The sequence below is a fragment of the Poecilia latipinna genome, unplaced genomic scaffold, assembly GCF_001443285.1.
Source record: "Poecilia latipinna isolate Pla-1442-1.1 unplaced genomic scaffold, P_latipinna-1.0 Scaffold323, whole genome shotgun sequence".
Lineage (NCBI taxonomy): Eukaryota > Metazoa > Chordata > Actinopteri > Cyprinodontiformes > Poeciliidae > Poecilia > Poecilia latipinna.
The window spans coordinates 102,831-118,708 of NW_015112939.1; the positions used below are offsets into that span (position 1 = coordinate 102,831).

At 42.1% G+C, this 15,878-nt stretch overlaps 3 protein-coding genes across 6 annotated transcripts in view; 1 reads left to right on the plus strand and 2 right to left on the minus strand.

The window, feature by feature from the left end:
- daam1b (dishevelled associated activator of morphogenesis 1b) overlaps positions 1 to 6,481 on the plus strand; it is a 48,666-nt gene extending 42,185 nt beyond the window's left edge. For all 3 annotated transcript variants that reach the window (XM_015035083.1, XM_015035082.1, XM_015035084.1), the window contains 9 exons: positions 48 to 132; positions 242 to 348; positions 1,001 to 1,089; positions 2,144 to 2,312; positions 2,444 to 2,551; positions 3,175 to 3,235; positions 3,367 to 3,498; positions 4,476 to 4,646; positions 5,165 to 6,481. In XM_015035083.1, coding sequence (XP_014890569.1) covers positions 48 to 132; positions 242 to 348; positions 1,001 to 1,089; positions 2,144 to 2,312; positions 2,444 to 2,551; positions 3,175 to 3,235; positions 3,367 to 3,498; positions 4,476 to 4,646; positions 5,165 to 5,377 — 1,135 coding nt within the window. In that variant the 3' untranslated portion in view covers positions 5,378 to 6,481. The remainder of the gene's footprint in view (positions 1 to 47; positions 133 to 241; positions 349 to 1,000; positions 1,090 to 2,143; positions 2,313 to 2,443; positions 2,552 to 3,174; positions 3,236 to 3,366; positions 3,499 to 4,475; positions 4,647 to 5,164) is intronic.
- Positions 5,553 to 10,041, minus strand: l3hypdh (trans-L-3-hydroxyproline dehydratase). 2 transcript variants are annotated; one of them, XM_015035086.1, is made up of 6 exons: positions 9,782 to 10,041; positions 8,488 to 8,972; positions 8,227 to 8,396; positions 7,943 to 8,065; positions 7,610 to 7,747; positions 5,553 to 6,780 (listed from the first exon to the last, which is right to left on the minus strand). In XM_015035086.1, exons 2-6 carry the CDS (start codon positions 8,963 to 8,965, stop codon positions 6,655 to 6,657), a joined length of 1,035 nt encoding a protein of 344 aa, XP_014890572.1. In that variant the 5' UTR covers positions 8,966 to 8,972; positions 9,782 to 10,041; the 3' UTR covers positions 5,553 to 6,654. The 2 variants fall into 2 exon arrangements, with proteins under 2 accessions (XP_014890572.1, XP_014890571.1); XM_015035085.1 differs by lacking the exon at positions 9,782 to 10,041 and having other exon boundaries at positions 8,488 to 9,763.
- Positions 10,042 to 10,237: 196 nt separating this feature from the next.
- Positions 10,238 to 15,878, minus strand: part of LOC106949070 (potassium voltage-gated channel subfamily H member 5-like) — a 20,046-nt gene continuing 14,405 nt past the window's right edge. Inside the window, exons 10-12 of the mRNA XM_015035087.1 lie at positions 14,996 to 15,248; positions 14,073 to 14,269; positions 10,238 to 13,243 (exon numbers count right to left, since the gene is read on the minus strand). Coding sequence (XP_014890573.1) covers positions 12,155 to 13,243; positions 14,073 to 14,269; positions 14,996 to 15,248 — 1,539 coding nt within the window. The 3' untranslated portion in view covers positions 10,238 to 12,154. The remainder of the gene's footprint in view (positions 13,244 to 14,072; positions 14,270 to 14,995; positions 15,249 to 15,878) is intronic.

Below are 15,878 nucleotides of genomic sequence, written 5' to 3' on the forward strand. Positions count from 1 at the left end.
CGGAAACAAAGTGCGTTTTCAGCTGACTCACTTGTTGTGTACTGCAGACTGAAGCTCTCGAATGAGGAGATTAAGAGAGCCATTCTTACCATGGATGAGCATGAGGACCTTCCTAAAGACATGCTGGAGCAGGTATGGACACGGAAGCCCAGACGTACCGAGCAAGAAACGCCCGTATTGTGCTGTACACATCTGCTGCCTTACTGCCGGATTTGTAAACATCCTCACTTTGCTCGATCAGCTGCTGAAGTTTGTTCCTGAGAAGAGTGACGTGGATCTCCTTGAGGAGCACAAGCATGAGCTGGATCGCATGGCCAAACCTGACCGCTTCCTCTATGAGATGAGCAGGTAATTACATTTGCCGCCTGCAGGATCCTCCTTAACGTGAGAGCCGGGAGCTTCAGGTTGGCGGGGCTCAAACAATAGACTTTGTTGCAGAGAGCACAAATAAATAAATAAATGAAACGACACATGGGTTTCTACTTAGGAGGGAACAATAGCTGAGTGTGAATCACGACTTCTAAATTTGGGGGATGATTAAATAGAAACAACAATGTAGTAAGAGTATTTTCATTCCTAATTTGCAATCAGAGTTATGTAAGCTGTAAAAAAAAAAAAAAACTAAACCAAAAAAAAGAACATATGTTATAACATGTAATAGCTGCAGAATATATATGGGTTTTTTTTCTAACAGATATTTAAAAAGGCTAAAAAGGATTGCTAAAATGTAAAGTTTTGAGGTTTTATTTTAAGAATCTGTCAACTTTTCATAGAGTCTTGAAAGAACTACGCATGTCACTGTGGTTGTCATAAGCTTCGGATTCTGTAGTTTATTGCTCTTACGAACCCTGCCAAAAATACTTCCACCACCACAAATCTTATGTCATTAAGTGAGATGAATAGTTTTGGTTTTATGAAGGGTCTGTTTTGTGGCTTTTCAGTAAATCTATTTATTTCCCTATTCATATTTAATTTCGCCTGCTCTTCGTCTTCCTTTCAGAATAAACCACTACCAGCAGAGGCTTCAGTCGTTGTACTTCAAGAAGAAGTTTGCAGAGAGGATAGCTGAGATCAAACCCAAAATTGAAGGTGAGCAAATCCGTAGAATGAGATTTAACTTCACTCGGTCATACTGATTGGCATCCCTGGTAAAGAAGTGCCTTTTAAAATGAATTAATCTCTTATTGCAGCAGCACAAGCTTAAAATAAAAAGTTGGTTGGGAGTGATGCAAGAAAAACACCTGGGTTGTCTTGCACTGGGACTGTAACTGGAACTGTGTACATCAGTAAGATAAGACTAAGCCCCTTTTCAGATGTTTTTTTTTATTATTTATTTTTAAGGCATTCTGTATATGTGTTCGATATAGCTTGTGATTAAAAGAAATAAAGTCAACCCACCAATATTCTGCCCTGAGGCCCCTCTAGTGGTAGTTGTAAATCTGCAACTACTATGAAGTGTACGTGTAATCTCTAAGGGATAAAATAGTAAGTCGAGTGAAGGATGAGTGATGCTGTGGGCCTCTTTCTCTTTCAAAGGCCCACAGCATTTGAATGTTGGTCAACAACATTCAGATTATTGGAATGTTGTTAGCGTGCATCCCATCATCGACTCTATGAAATACCAGGGTGAGTGGAGTATGAAAATCTGGTGGCCTCTGCCAAACAAAACATAAGAAAGGCCGTGGTGGGGGTTTTCTGGATTAAAATGTGGCCAAATTGACACAAAAATTGCTCACCAGAAACAAAATCTTACTTAATTCTGTGGCCATCTCAGTCCCCCAAACTGAAGTAGGACAAGAAACGGCATCAGAAAGGGCCCACGAGTCTGGACTGTCTCTCCTAAACAGAAATCCCCTGTCTCTGTAAGATTCAACCTTGTGAAATGTTATAGAGGACCAGGTGCTATCCTATTTGCAAATGGGATTGTATAAAGTGTTAACAGCTGGAGAAAATAAATGTGCTCAATATAACGGTGGGATCTTTTTTCAGGGTGGGATCGTAATACTTCAATAAAAACTAGGATCTGTTTTAGGCTTTTTCCATATTTTTCCCAGGGTTGACAGTAAAAATGTCTGGATTTGTTTTATTTTATTAATCCACACTCCTGTCATTTTGACGCAAGCGTCCCATTTCTTTGCTTTAGCTCTCACTAAGGCTTCCAAGGAGATATTACACAGTAGAAACCTGAAGCAGCTGTTGGAGGTGGTGCTTGCTTTTGGAAACTACATGAACAAGGGTCAGCGAGGGAACGCTTACGGCTTTAAAGTGTCTTCGCTCAACAAGATCGCCGATACCAAGTCCAGTATTGACAAGTAAGTTTGTCAGCAGTACCACTGACTATATCCAAGTATGATAAGGAACTGGGAATGTTTTATTTTTCTGGTGAAGCTCCATTAATCAAATACAGCACACTTACTCACTCCTTTGTGCCTCTTTAACTCAGGAATATAACTCTGCTGCACTACCTGATCACCATCCTAGAGAAGAAATACCCCAAAGTCCTCAAGTTCCAGGATGATCTGCAGAGTGTCTCTGAGGCAGCTAAAGTCAAGTATGTAAAAAAAAATACATATTTTATTTTCTTTTGGCTAAATTGTTCATAAAACTATGTTATTTTTTTGGGTTACTGATGAACTCTGGATAGTTTCATCAAGGACTAAAGTCTTCCATCCTACCGCCACGCCACTCTGATTTTTTTTATGTTTTATTAGGCGGATGCAGAGTTTGAGTTGCATTCTTGAGTCATCTTTAGACAGCTACATCATTGTGGTGCTCTTTAACCATTACAAGTAAAACACACAGTGATTGTGTGGAAAACTAAGACTTTCAACTGCCTCCATTCGCTGTCATTATGTTTTACTGCACGGATCACTAATTTAACGTGCTTTCGTGACAAAGTAACAGTTTAAAAACAAAGCATAAATGATGCCATTTATGCATATAGAGAAATGTGAGATTTTTTTTTTTTTTTTCCACTTTTGTCACTGAGATCATTTAAATCTCTGGGTATGGTCCTCATCCGTTAGGTTTCAAAGCTAATACCTTTCGATTTCTTTTTCCTATTAAGGATATAGTTAAGGAAGCACCCAATCTTCACAGTCTGCTATTAAACTGGTTTTAAGGATGATTACTCCTCTCTGTAGGCAATTATCCACTTTCTCTGTTTTATTCCAGCATGACAGAGCTGGAAAAAGACATTGGCAACCTGCGCAGTGGCTTAAAAAGTGTTGAGAGTGTGAGTCAAACATTCATGTTACTATTACAGCAATTACACTTTTAAAAATAACACATTCTCAGCCTTTTAAAATGTTGCTCAATTTACATTTTCTTCTTTTGATAATTATTTTTTTTATTTTACAATTACAGGAGCTGGACTTCCAGAAGGATCGCCCGCAGGAAGTAGGTGACAAATTTGTGTCAGTGGTGAGCCAGTTCATCACGGTGGCCAGCTTCAGCTTCTCCGACGTGGAGGACTCTCTCGCCGAAGCCAAAGAACTGGTGAGTCGATCCGAAAGGGTTGATTTCTGGAGGAAACCACATGTGAGCTGACAGGAGCGCATCACTGTCACTCCAAGACACGGGCGCTGAAAGCTCTCTTCTGGTTCCCTCTCGGCGCAGCTGTTTCTACACGTCTCGTTGACCCCCATCAGTCACCTCTGTAGGAAAGCGAACAGCAGGGGGTGGGGGGGGAAGCGTCTCGGCTTCCTGCTGCAGGACCCCTCGCGCGTTTTATTGGGTCCAAGAAACAGGAGCACAAGTCTAGGATCATTTCACGCTGTGGGATTACACCTGCCAGCTGCATAAACACGATATTTCACGGATGCTTTTTCTTCCTTAAAGTAAAGCGCCAGTGTTGAATAACACAGAAGAAGCTTTAGTTTATTGGGTTGATTATTACTGCTTAAAGCCTGAGCATGTTTTTCCCTTTTTATCTGAGATTATGACATCAGACCATTGGATTTATATAAGTTTTGTACATAAAAGTGCATTTAAAATATCCATATGCTGCATTTTCTTATTTATTTCCATAAGATGTTAGAAAGACGACCAAAGTGATGAGGTGACTTCTTTAAAATCCTTTAAAAGCATCTTTGATCTACCTTATGGTTTTCCTGTCGGAGCTGCTGTAAACATCTCATTTTTAAAGGTATATATTCTCAGCGTGACCTCACATCCGGACGCTCTCCTTTTTAACTAGCTGCTCAAAACACCCAACAAACACATTGCCTTAATTTGGGGCTCTGGCTCCAGCCCCCCGACCTCTGCTCTAATCAGTAGCCAGTCATATCTAAGCTTAACTTGGGCTTCAAAGCTCCCGACTTCTGCTGCCCTGCTCCGATTTCAAAGGAGCCGAAAGCTTAACGAGTCTCCTGTAAAACGGTAGAAGACAGAGGAAGACGTGCTTCTGCTGACTGCGGCAGTAAATCTAATCCCCTGTGCCCCTCTCTGTGTTCCTCTTCGCTTTGGTCCTGCAGTTCCTGAGGGCAGTGAAGCACTTTGGGGAGGATGCCAGCAAGATGCAGCCAGATGAGTTCTTTGGCATCTTCGACCAGTTCCTGCAGTCGTTCACGGAGGCTCAGCAGGAAAACGAGAACATAAGGAAACGCAAGGAAGAGGAGGAGCGCAGGGCCAAAATGGAAGCTCAGGTGTGTGACGTTGTTGACGGCAAAGTTTTGGTTTAGGGGCATTTATGAACCATTTACACTTTCACTCGGAAGTCTAAATGCACACTTGTACTTTTATGACAATTTTCGATTTTTTTCAAGGGTGAAAAGTTCAACAACCAGGTGCACAAGTTTTCATTTTTGTACATTTTCTCTTATCTGCAAGACTCTGTTTAAAATCTTTAAAAGCCCCAGACGAACATAATTAAGAGAAAACCAAGTTGCCAAATTGCTGTGCTTAAACGGATACATTGGCAGCAATGTAATAATTGAAGGAAGAGAGGAAGGAAGAAACCTGTTCGAGTCAGCTGTTGCTAATTTAGGTTCAGCAGATGAATGAAAACAAATGAAACTGTTCTACAGGTTTTATGCGCAGGAAAACCAACACTTTATTAGATCTAAAGCAGTGCTGTGCTGGAAATGATTCAGTCTCTTGTAAGTTAATGAGAATCCACTTGGAGAGATTTATAAATGAGCTGCTTGTTCCTGCGTGTCACCAGCTGAAAGAGCAGAGGGAGAAAGAACGCAAGGCCCGGAAGGCGAAAGCAAACGGCGAGGACGACGGCGGCGAGTTTGACGACCTGGTGTCTGCGTTGCGATCGGGCGAAGTGTTTGACAAGGACCTGTCCAAGATGAAACGCAACCGCAAACGGATCAACAACCAGAGCACGGACTCAAGCAGGGAGCGGCCGGTCACGAAGCTCAACATCTAAAACGTCCGTCCCCGCTCGCTCGTCGTTTTCTTCTTCACCATCGGTTTCCCACTGGGTGAAACTGACCTCCGCATTCCTCCTCACCTTCATCCACCTCCACCCAGATAGGCTTGAATAAATCATGACCTCGTTGCAGAGCCATGCACTACACAACACATTCAGTAACTTGTTTTTTTTTTTTTATCTTATTCTGTTAGATTGCCATAAGAGAGGGGGCGGAAACCAAACACTGATTAAACGTTGACCAAATCAGATCAGCTTGTTCAGACAAAGCTGGAGAACAGCCTCCCTCCAGGTGTGGGAGATGCTTGCGGTTGTTTGATAAGATCCCTTTTCGTGCTGCTTTTCTACATCGGAATCTATGCACAAAACTGAAACGTGCAGCTTTTAGACTCATCCGGAGCCGGGAGAGGCCATTTTGTACAGACTGATTTCATAGATCGAAAGGCGGCCAGGTTCTGCTACCTGTGGTGTCCCAGACAGACTTGATGCTCTGCTGTTGCAGAAACATCAGAGGACTGAGACTCTGCGTTGTTGGGACACAAACTGAAAGTAATAGAGAAGCAGGGATTTTTCTATTCATTACTGATGGGGAGCATTTATTATATATATGTGTGTATATGTTTCATTTGAACATTCTCCTGTTAAGAGCTGGCCTTGACTGCGTTGGTTTTTCTTTGTTGGGTGGGGTACTCTCACAACCTGCAGCCTCTCAACATGTGTGAACACTCATGTCATAAACAGCATATATCCAAATATAAGGGTGTGTGCTTGCACACACACACACATAGAAATGTATAATTCTTATGCTAAATACCATTTTAAGAACAGAAAACAATTCTTGAACTATATTTCCCTACCCATAATGAGAGTTGCCCCACTTTAATGTCGTTATTTGAACAAATTAAGTATGTTTTCAGCACACTGGCTGGACTTACACTGCATTTAAAAACCCATGTATAGGTAACTATGTATTTGAATTTCAGCTCTGTGAATCGATCCAGCGTCAAAACATCCCCACTCAACTTTTATAATTTAAATACTGCCTTCCATTTGATCGGATATTATTAATAATAATAATAGTAATAATAAATGGGAGAAATTGCGCTTGAGTTCTGTCTTTATTCAACTTTAACTTTTGTTTTGGTTAAAAATCTGTAGCTGAACATCTCGCACCACAAAATCTTTGACGCTCATATCAACCTGACCTCTGGCTCCACCTAGTGGTCGGTTCGCTGTATTTTCTAAGGGGATTTCACTTCCAGTGACGACAACGTTCACTTTAGCAGAAACCCGTGGGTCAGCTCGTCTTGCGGCTCCTGTACGAAGCGTGAAACCCCGGTGTAGAAAGCTCGGCCGGCTACTTCCACCACAACTGCCCTGAAGTCGCCGCATCTGGTCTCCTGAAGAGAAACGGAAACGACAAGAGTTCACCTCGGACTTCCGGGGAAAAGGTTTGTGGGGGGTCGACACAGAAGTCGCCATCGGCTCATAAATCAGGTTAAAGCTCAGCTTAAGAGTCAGAACTGGTGGTTTTAATAAGAATGACGAGAGCTTAGTTTTGCTCATGTAGTGAACGTTTAGTCAAAGACGGTAAGAGCCAAAAATGAGGGGGGGAAAAAAAATCTAAAATGTGATTTTAGATCCATTTGAATCCGTCCAATTTTATTTTATTTTTATTTTTATTTGCTTGGTGGGGACAAAAAGAGAGCTGAAATTTACCATATAAATTTGTACTTTTATTTTAATTTTTTTATTATTTTTTTATTATGTTAACCTAAAAATCTAGAACCAACAGACCACTTACAGCATTGATTTAGTGTAAATATTCTAGACAGTCTTTTGCTTAAACATGACACGGTTTAAGATCTATTCATTTGGTAAAACTTTGTATTTAATCAATAATTTTATGCACCCAGTAAAGAAAGCTAAAAAGGAAAACAGAAAAATAATATATTTAAAAAATACTAAATAAAACTTTGCAAAACGCATGTTTTTTATACAAACATATTAAAAAATGAATGATTTGAATGTAAATGGCTGCCACACTGATTCAAAACCACATATAATTGTCTTTCCTCTTTACGACTAGGCACTATATTGGTTTTTACCAACGACATAAAATGCTAATAGAATAAACTGATGTTTTTGCTTATAATTTGACAAAATGTGGAATTGTTGGGGACTGAATACTTTTGCGTAGAACTGTATCTAGATCAAAATTTCTCTTACCTCAACAGCTTTTCCTGTAAACTGGGATCCGGTGGCGCCGCTCTGAAATGTCCTGGTCTGGTTCAGCTGGATGAGACCTTTGTGGTACTGAAGAGCAACTCGAGCTGTAACACCTGAGCCAGTAGGGCTTCGGTCCACCTGGTGGGAAACGAATTACATGTTTAAGAATGCATGTTTTATCTCAGTACAGAAATGAGAGCTTAAAATATGACATCTGCAAAAACCAGAGACTGAGGGATGGAGAATGAGGGGGGGGGGAACCGAGGTGGATTGGTGGAAGGGAAAATGGACGATGTGAAGCTGGTTTTTCCAGATTGTGCAGGGACCCTGAACCTGAGCTTCGGCGAACACGCAGATGTTGGCGGTGGGCTCGGGCGAGAACTGGTCTCTGCCGTCTGTGAGGATGGTGCCGTAAAGGAAAGCCAGGTCGTCGCTAACTGGATGGTGCAGTTTCACCTACCAAGGAGAAGAGAAAGGAGGAGGAGAATGTAGACAGACAGGTATGTGGACAAGCTTGTAGATAGCATGCACATGAAAAGAAAGCACTCTTTCTATTAACATTCCTGTGGCTGACTAGATAGTTTCCTTTTCAAGTGTAAAAGGAGAAAGTTTCCTACCTGGGATTTAATGGCTCTAGTCACCGCAGTTGCTGCGTCCACCAGAACCCGAGTCCTGGACTGCTTCACATCCAGACCAAACCTCTCTGCATCAACAAAAGCATAAAAAGCTCCCCCGTAGCTGATGTCCACCGTCACCTCACCAAATCCTTCCACCGTCACCGTCACATCTGGTGTAAAGTCATCTAGTCAGACCTGTGGAATATAAAACCACCTGACCACAATTTGAGATTAAAAAAAATTAAAAAAAAAACCTCCCACCTGTTGCAAAGGCAAACGCCGGCACACTCAGAAACCTCACCGCTCCTGTTTTACCAGCAGAGTACTCCACAAAGGCCTTCACCAGCCCACAGGGGCAGTGGATGTTCACCTGCGTCTCCGGCGAGCGCGGCTCCTTCACCAGCTTGTAGTCCACGGCGAAGCGTCCCAGGGCGATGACGGCATGTCCGCACATCGTGCTGTAGCCCTCGTTGTGCATGAACAGCACCCCCAGGTCGGCCTCGGGCGTCTCGCTGTCCACGATCAAGGCCCCGTACATGTCGTAGTGACCCCGGGGCTCGAACATCAGCACCTTCCTGAGGTGGTCCAGGTGCTCGCGGGCGTACCTGCGCTTGGAGAGCACGCTGTCACCTCTGACCTCTGGGTAGCCGGCGACAACGATGCGGAGCGGTTCCCCTCCTGTGTGCATGTCGACCACAGAGAGCTCGACTCCCTCGTGAGGAGGAAGCTGCAGCTCCATCTCTGAACTGCTCAAAGACATAAAAATGCACGCAAGGTTTCAGCATCATTTGGACCTGATAAAAGTTTAGTTCAACGCCTCCTCACACCGCAGGAGGAAGGAAAAATAATACACGATATCACCAAATGATGGAGTCCACCCTTATGTAGGGTATCTCGGTGTAAATCCAGATGTTTGAGGTTTGAGAACATTAGTGGACATACAGCATCCTGAAGACCAAGGGACACAAGGAGGCCAGCTGAAAAGTTTAAAACGAGGTTCAAATCTTGGAATATTGGCTTGTCTTGGAAGATTTCCTAAGCCCTGTTTAGGAGTTTAGTTCAGTTGAAAGTATATTTAGGACTTGGACACTCTGTACATTCTGTTTGAGCTTCAGCTGCTTTGCCAGAAGAATCTGTAAACATTTCCATTACACAGAAAAAAACTAAAGCTGTAATCGAAGCAAAGGGCAGCTTTAAAAATGCAGGTTAAACTTTTTGCTATTGCTATTTGTATCAAAGAATAAATTAAATGTAAAGCATGCGTATTTTACAATGGCTTCACTTAAAACCCAAACAGGATGGGTTAAAATTTGGTGTTGACCAAAAGTGAAAAAGTTAAGAGGAGTGAAGCCTTAATTATACGGCGGGCGAGCAGGCATTACGGGTTGGTCTTTTGCAGAAGCTTACATGGTGAGTTTTCATTTTTATTAAAAGACGCTCATCAACAACAAAACCAAAGCAAGAAACGGCTTTAAAGTTGTAGTAGCGACCAACAGCAATACAGGAGCAGAGACAGTCACTTCAACATAAAAACAAAAAGGAGGAAAATGTTTACCTGATGGTTTTTTTTTTAGTTTCTTTGTTTCTTGCAAAACTTTATAACTTTTTTTTTCATTCGTCTTCCAGTTATTTTGTTACCAACACAAAACGGACTAGGGAGGACTGAAAAAAGGATCAATAGCGCCACCTGTTGTTCTGGATGACTAAACGAGGTTTAAGATGGGATGGTCCAGTTTAAATAAACAAAAAAGGATTTTGACACAAATAACCATAACTGGGAGTGATACACCAATTATATATTTTTTTAATAAATAAAATAACAGAAGGTTATCTGGGATTTAAAATAATAATAATAATAATATATCTAATTAAGCCTTTACGGTGAAAATAAAACAAAAATAGTAAATAATAAAAACAAACCTTAAATGTGCTGGGTGTGTGAAATAAAAAGCAGACCACCACATTTTATTTCACATTTAAAACGGGGAAAATTATACTTTTACACAGAAGATAACGAAGGAAGACATTTTTATTCATCTGCAATCTGAAATAAATAATAAAACTGTGACAAATGATATTCTAGGTCATATCACAACCTTTCATATTTCCATGCATATTTTTATTTATTTTTTTTGGTGTGCTGGGAGTTTTAGCTGCTCGTCTTTAGCAAAAACAGAGTTCAGAATTGTTTCCAACTTTCACGAGATAAAGATGTGCTACATAGGAGACTAAACAACAGATGGTGAGCAGGAATCTGTTTTCATTATTCATTTCACAGCTGACAGGCTCCCTCAGATGCATGCAAGGTCGCTAAATAGATCTAACGTAGGACAGATGTACCAAATCGGCCAGCATGCTGACATCACAGCCCACACTAACTCAATCGGAAGTCATCTAAAATTAAATGCCAATTATTTAAATCGTCTACCTGTAATAAGCATACCTGAGCAAATTTAGTTGCATGTCAGAATAAATAGTGACTTTAATACAGTTCCGTTTCAATATCTAAATTATACATTACAATGCTGCAATCCTTTCTATGTGCATGGGGAAATCCGTTTGTTGAACACTTCAGTCGTTAAATGTGTAGATCACTAATATTTCTAATATACTGTTATGTTTTTCACCCTTTAGATTTCCATGCTCTACTAGTCTGTGTCAGAACTTCTAAATGATACTAGTGTGGGAAAAAATAAAGGTCAACCCTAACAGGTACTTAGCTGTTTAACCTTGATCAGTGCACCTCTGTGGGAGGCTTTTACTTTATAAGGCACATACAGTTACCTGACTCCAGGGGTGGTAGCTTTAGTGAGGGATGAGGGGACATTGGGGAGACATTAGACAAAGTGACCGATCCATTGTGCGCGTGCAAATGTTGAGCATGTTCCGATCTTACGGAGAGAACAAAAAGTCCGAGCGGCTCCTGTTTTCTCTGAGACACAAGCAGATGAACGATAAAAATATGCGCATTGACATTGGTAAAGTAAATAGTTCAAGAAGCCATGCTGTGCTTTGTTTTTTTTTTTTTTTTTGACATCTTAATAAAACTGGATTATAAACGGTCTCTGGCATGGTTTCCTCACAGCTCCTTCAAAGCAACCCTGAAATAACTCTTCTTTACAACAAATCCTTTGGACCACAGAAAGGGCCCGGGGGCTGTCATGGTCTCATCTTGAGAATGGTTTTCCTAATCTAGGATCAACTTATGTTCTACTTTCTTTTTTTGTTTTGAAGCCAAGATCAAACCGTCTTATGTTAATAAAGTAACCAGATATGAGAAAATGATTTCTCTGTTGCATGCCACTGGTGTCATTATTCCTTCTAACAACACTGTAAACACTCATTTAAAGTGGCATTTTCTCCCTCCAGCCACTGGTTATTACCTCCAACCAGGTCGTGCTCCTTTGTACCGGTTTGGGGAGGGGTGGGTCTTTTAGGGTTGGGTTTGTAAACGTGCAAATCTGAGCACCCAACATTTGCAAAACTAAGCATCTTAAAATGAAATGGCGACATCGCCACCCATCAAACACTAACCATTGTTTTCTATAAAAGAAAGGAGTTTTTATGTTTTCTTATTATGTCCATTTTAACTAAAGTGATTGCTGGGCATCCTTTTAAGAAAACGCCGTAACATGCATAAAAGCTGCAGAGCAGATTATGTGGCGCTTGCATAAGATGCATAAGAAGTTTCAACAATCAGCTGTATTTTTACTTTTGTTGTTGTTGTTGTTGTTCATAATTTGTTTCTGTGCCTTCTTGGCATCACACTGCCGTACAAAGTGCATACAATTCTGAGAAAAATCCCTGGGTTTTGATGCATAGGTTACATAAAGTAATGTTAGCATGCAGTCACGTTTTTAGTGTTCAAAATGCCTTCCAGTCCAGCAGAAACATGCGGGTTGCCGATCAAAAATATACAGATGTCGAGTCACAAAGATTCCTCTTCTGCTTTCGGCGCCACGACCCTAGAAGACGCGACCGCGTCGCGACTTTTTATTCTCGCCTTCGAAGAAGTCGGAGGCAGCGAGAGTCTCCTTTTGGACGACAGCAACCTGAGGACTTCGCTCACTTGCGACTCGAGGAGAGACAGCCGACTGCTCAGTTTCCTAATGTCTCCTTTCAGCTCCAGCTTGGCCTCGTGCAGCGTCGTCTGCAGCAGGGATTGTTCAGACACCGGCTGGAGGAAGGAGTGCCTCAGGGATACCTCCGTGTAAACCCCCAGGCTGTGCTCGAAGGGACTCCTGTCCAGTGGGCTCTTTTCCATCGGGCTCCGCTCAAAGGAGCTCCGGGAGTCTCCAGCTCGGTCAATGCGCAGGTCACTCTTTGTGATGCCGCTGTCGCAGGAGTCGGTTTTGTGCAGGACGCTCGTTTCCTCTCCGGCGTCTCCTGCCGTGTTGCCGCCCTCCGTGCTCCCCGTCTGCCCGCCGCCTTCTGATTCCCGGCTCTGTTTGGAAGCAGCAGGCTCCTCTGAGGCCTGCGGTGCATTCGGACACTCCTCCGCTTTCTGTGTGTCCTTTTCCTGCTCAACGGCGGGAAGCGCCGGTTCAGCAGATACGGCGCTCTTGAATCTCGCCCACCCTCGCCCCCCTCTGCTGCTGGCTCCGCCTGTACCCGTCCCACCGCTCTGTGCAGGTTTTAAACTCCTCTGACTAGGCCTCAACTCCATGGTCACTTGGGTGCATAACTGCTCTGCCTTTCCAGAGTCATTGCACTCTTGGTGAGGAGAAGTTGCGCTGCCTCTCCTGCCTCCGCTCCCTGCTTCTGAGCGCGGCTTGGTGCCGTGCTCCTGCTGCTGATTGCAGGAGTTTGAGTCGGTGTGACGGTGGTGCTGCGGCTCCATCTGGATGCAGTTTTGGTCGGAGAAAGGGTGCGTCTCTCCTGGCGCTTGAGAGTCTCTCTGCTGCCTGAACCTCTGGAACAACTTGCGAACGGGGTGATCCACGGGAATGGAGAGCGCCACCTCACTCCTCTGCCGCTCCTGCTCTCTCTTCACGTCAGCGATCTTCCTGAAGATCACCTGCAGGGCAGCAATGAAAGCAGTCAACAAAGGCAATCTGTGAGCATTAATATGCATTTTGACAGATGCAGCTATGACGAGAAATTGAGTCTAAGATTAATCCACCTATTTTGTTTTGTATATATTTAGGAAATAGACATTTTTTCAGCTACTTATTCCTACTGAGCACCATGTACTGTTTTCTTACTGAGTAAATTATTTGCAGGTCACTTCCTTTCTCTATTTATTTTTCATGCTACATCTTACAGGATTCCTTTATTTCTTGTGAATCAGCAGGTTTTGTCCTCACGAAAGCAAACTTCACACATCTAAAGAGTATATGGGTAAAAGTTAAGCCGGTGCAAACAACAACAACAAAAAAGTGCTTAAAGCACCTTGAATTAATAATATATGATATAAAATCTATATAATACGATCAAAGTGTCATGAATCTTTTAACATGCAGCTACTTGTTTGGATTCAGAGCCGCTTCACTGCGCCTGTGATTTTATTCAATATAACAATTAAGGAAGTCTAGGTCATTTTTATTTGTCTGCTTTTGACTCTTTATAAAATAGCTCCTTGATGTATTTATGATTGAATTGTTTCAAAATGTTCCAGTACCCTCCATACAAGCAGAGACCCGAACCGAATCGGAAAGGAAAAATCCGTGAATAATTCATGAGATGTTGTTTAGACAGGGTAACGTTACCGGATCATCTGAGCAACTTACCCTAAAAGTTAGAAAGTAAAACAATCTTACATCTACTAGGGTCTTCGTAGAATAAATAGTGCAAGTTCAGTCTGGGAAAAAAAAAACTAGTGCTTCCTGTGACATGTTTTTTTTTACCCGTTTCCGTAGGTTACAGGTCAGGATGAGATTGCGGGAGAAGGAGTTGGCAAATGCGGTGTAAAAGTCCAGCACCCTCATCAGAGCTTCTCTCCTGATGACGTGCAGGTCGCAGTAGGTCAGCGCTCGCACGTTGGCGCAGGCCCGGGCCGGCGTGGTCTCCTTCCAGAAGACGTCCCCGAACACGTCCCCTTTACCTGGACGGATGCAGACGTCGTCAGTTCACAAGTAAAAAGACAAAACGTGTTTTCATTTGAAACCGTGTTTTCTCTTTTCCAGAATGAACTACGTAGCACCGTGCAGAAAGCACCATATGTTTGTATATATTGAAGATAGAAATGGCATGAAAAAAAAATCTTTATAATTCCATACTGAAAATAAGATGGTAGCTCTGGAGGAGCTGCACAGATTCACAGCTCAGGAGGTGGGGGAGAATCTGTAGAAATCAAAATTATTATTAATAAACTTCACAAATGATGAAAATTATGAAAAATTGGTCGGATGAAAGTCATCGCTGAAAGAAAACTGCAAGGAAATTAAAAGTTTGCACCAGATCATGTACAAAATTCAGTGAGTCAGTCTTGACCAATCTGATTCAGTTTGACCTATATTGGTAGAAGTGTTAGTTTCTAGGTGAGTATGGTGAATACATGCTCCTAAAAGACGTGAAGCTGAAATTGCAGCTAGACATGGTGAATCAAAGGGGCGGGATATACATTCACACCACACTTTTCAGATTTCCATTATACTTTCCTCCTACTTCGTCAAAATTAATTGTCTACGCAACGTGACGAAAAGTGGCGAAACTCAGTGGGAGTATTCGTAAACAAGGTAATGGCAATGGTGTAAATATGACACAATGAAATCTCTGTCCAAGTTTAACATTTCAACATAGGTCCAAATAAAACCCAGCGTCGGGTTACCGAGTATTGCGATGACCTCATCGTCCTGGATGACTTCGAGGGAGCCGGAGACAACAAAGCAGAGCGTGTCGACGCTTTCTCCGATGTGGAAGATGAGGTCTCCCGGCGCGCAGTGCGTCGTCTGAAACTCCACGGCGAGCGAGCGCAAGCAGCCGTCGCTCGCCAGACGAAACGCCGGATGGTCGTTGAACACCTGCCTGTTGAGGTGCACACAGATGTCGGCACGCATGTCTTTAGGACAGATGGAGAGGACCTTTGGGAGAGATGGAGGGGGAAAAAAAAAAGGGCTGTGACATAGATGAATAAAAAACGTTATAATGGCTGCTTTTAATAGGCTTCCTTAACCAGAGTGTTTGTAAATATATCAAGTGGCAATATTTAGGAGCCCTCACTATAGGTTACCTCCATTTTACTTGAGATGGACTTAGCTGCATAAAAGTACATTTTAAAGCAAAATTGATCAGATTTTGTACAAAGATGCTTCTGGTTTGGTCAAATAAAACATTCTTAGCTTAATGTAAGCAACACCTGCAAGGGTTTCACAGGTAAAATGTTCAAGGAAGGAGAACAGCACCAAGCCGGAGCTGCAGAACATTTTAAATGCACTTAGTTCTGCTTTTCAAATCTCTTTGTAAATGTGGCACACTTATTTATAATACACAGACTATAGCACTTCAATAATTCACCATATCCTCATTATTGAGAGATACAGTATGTGCAAGCCTTTTAGGCAAAATTGATTTTTTTTATGCAAATAAAAAGACAACCTATATGTACATTTCGGGAGAGAGGAAGAGAAAAGATAACAGTTTGTATTGATTTTTTTTTTTTTTTTTTTTTTTTTTTTCTTTTTTTTTTTTATGCTTTGCTTTTAAAAGAAAAA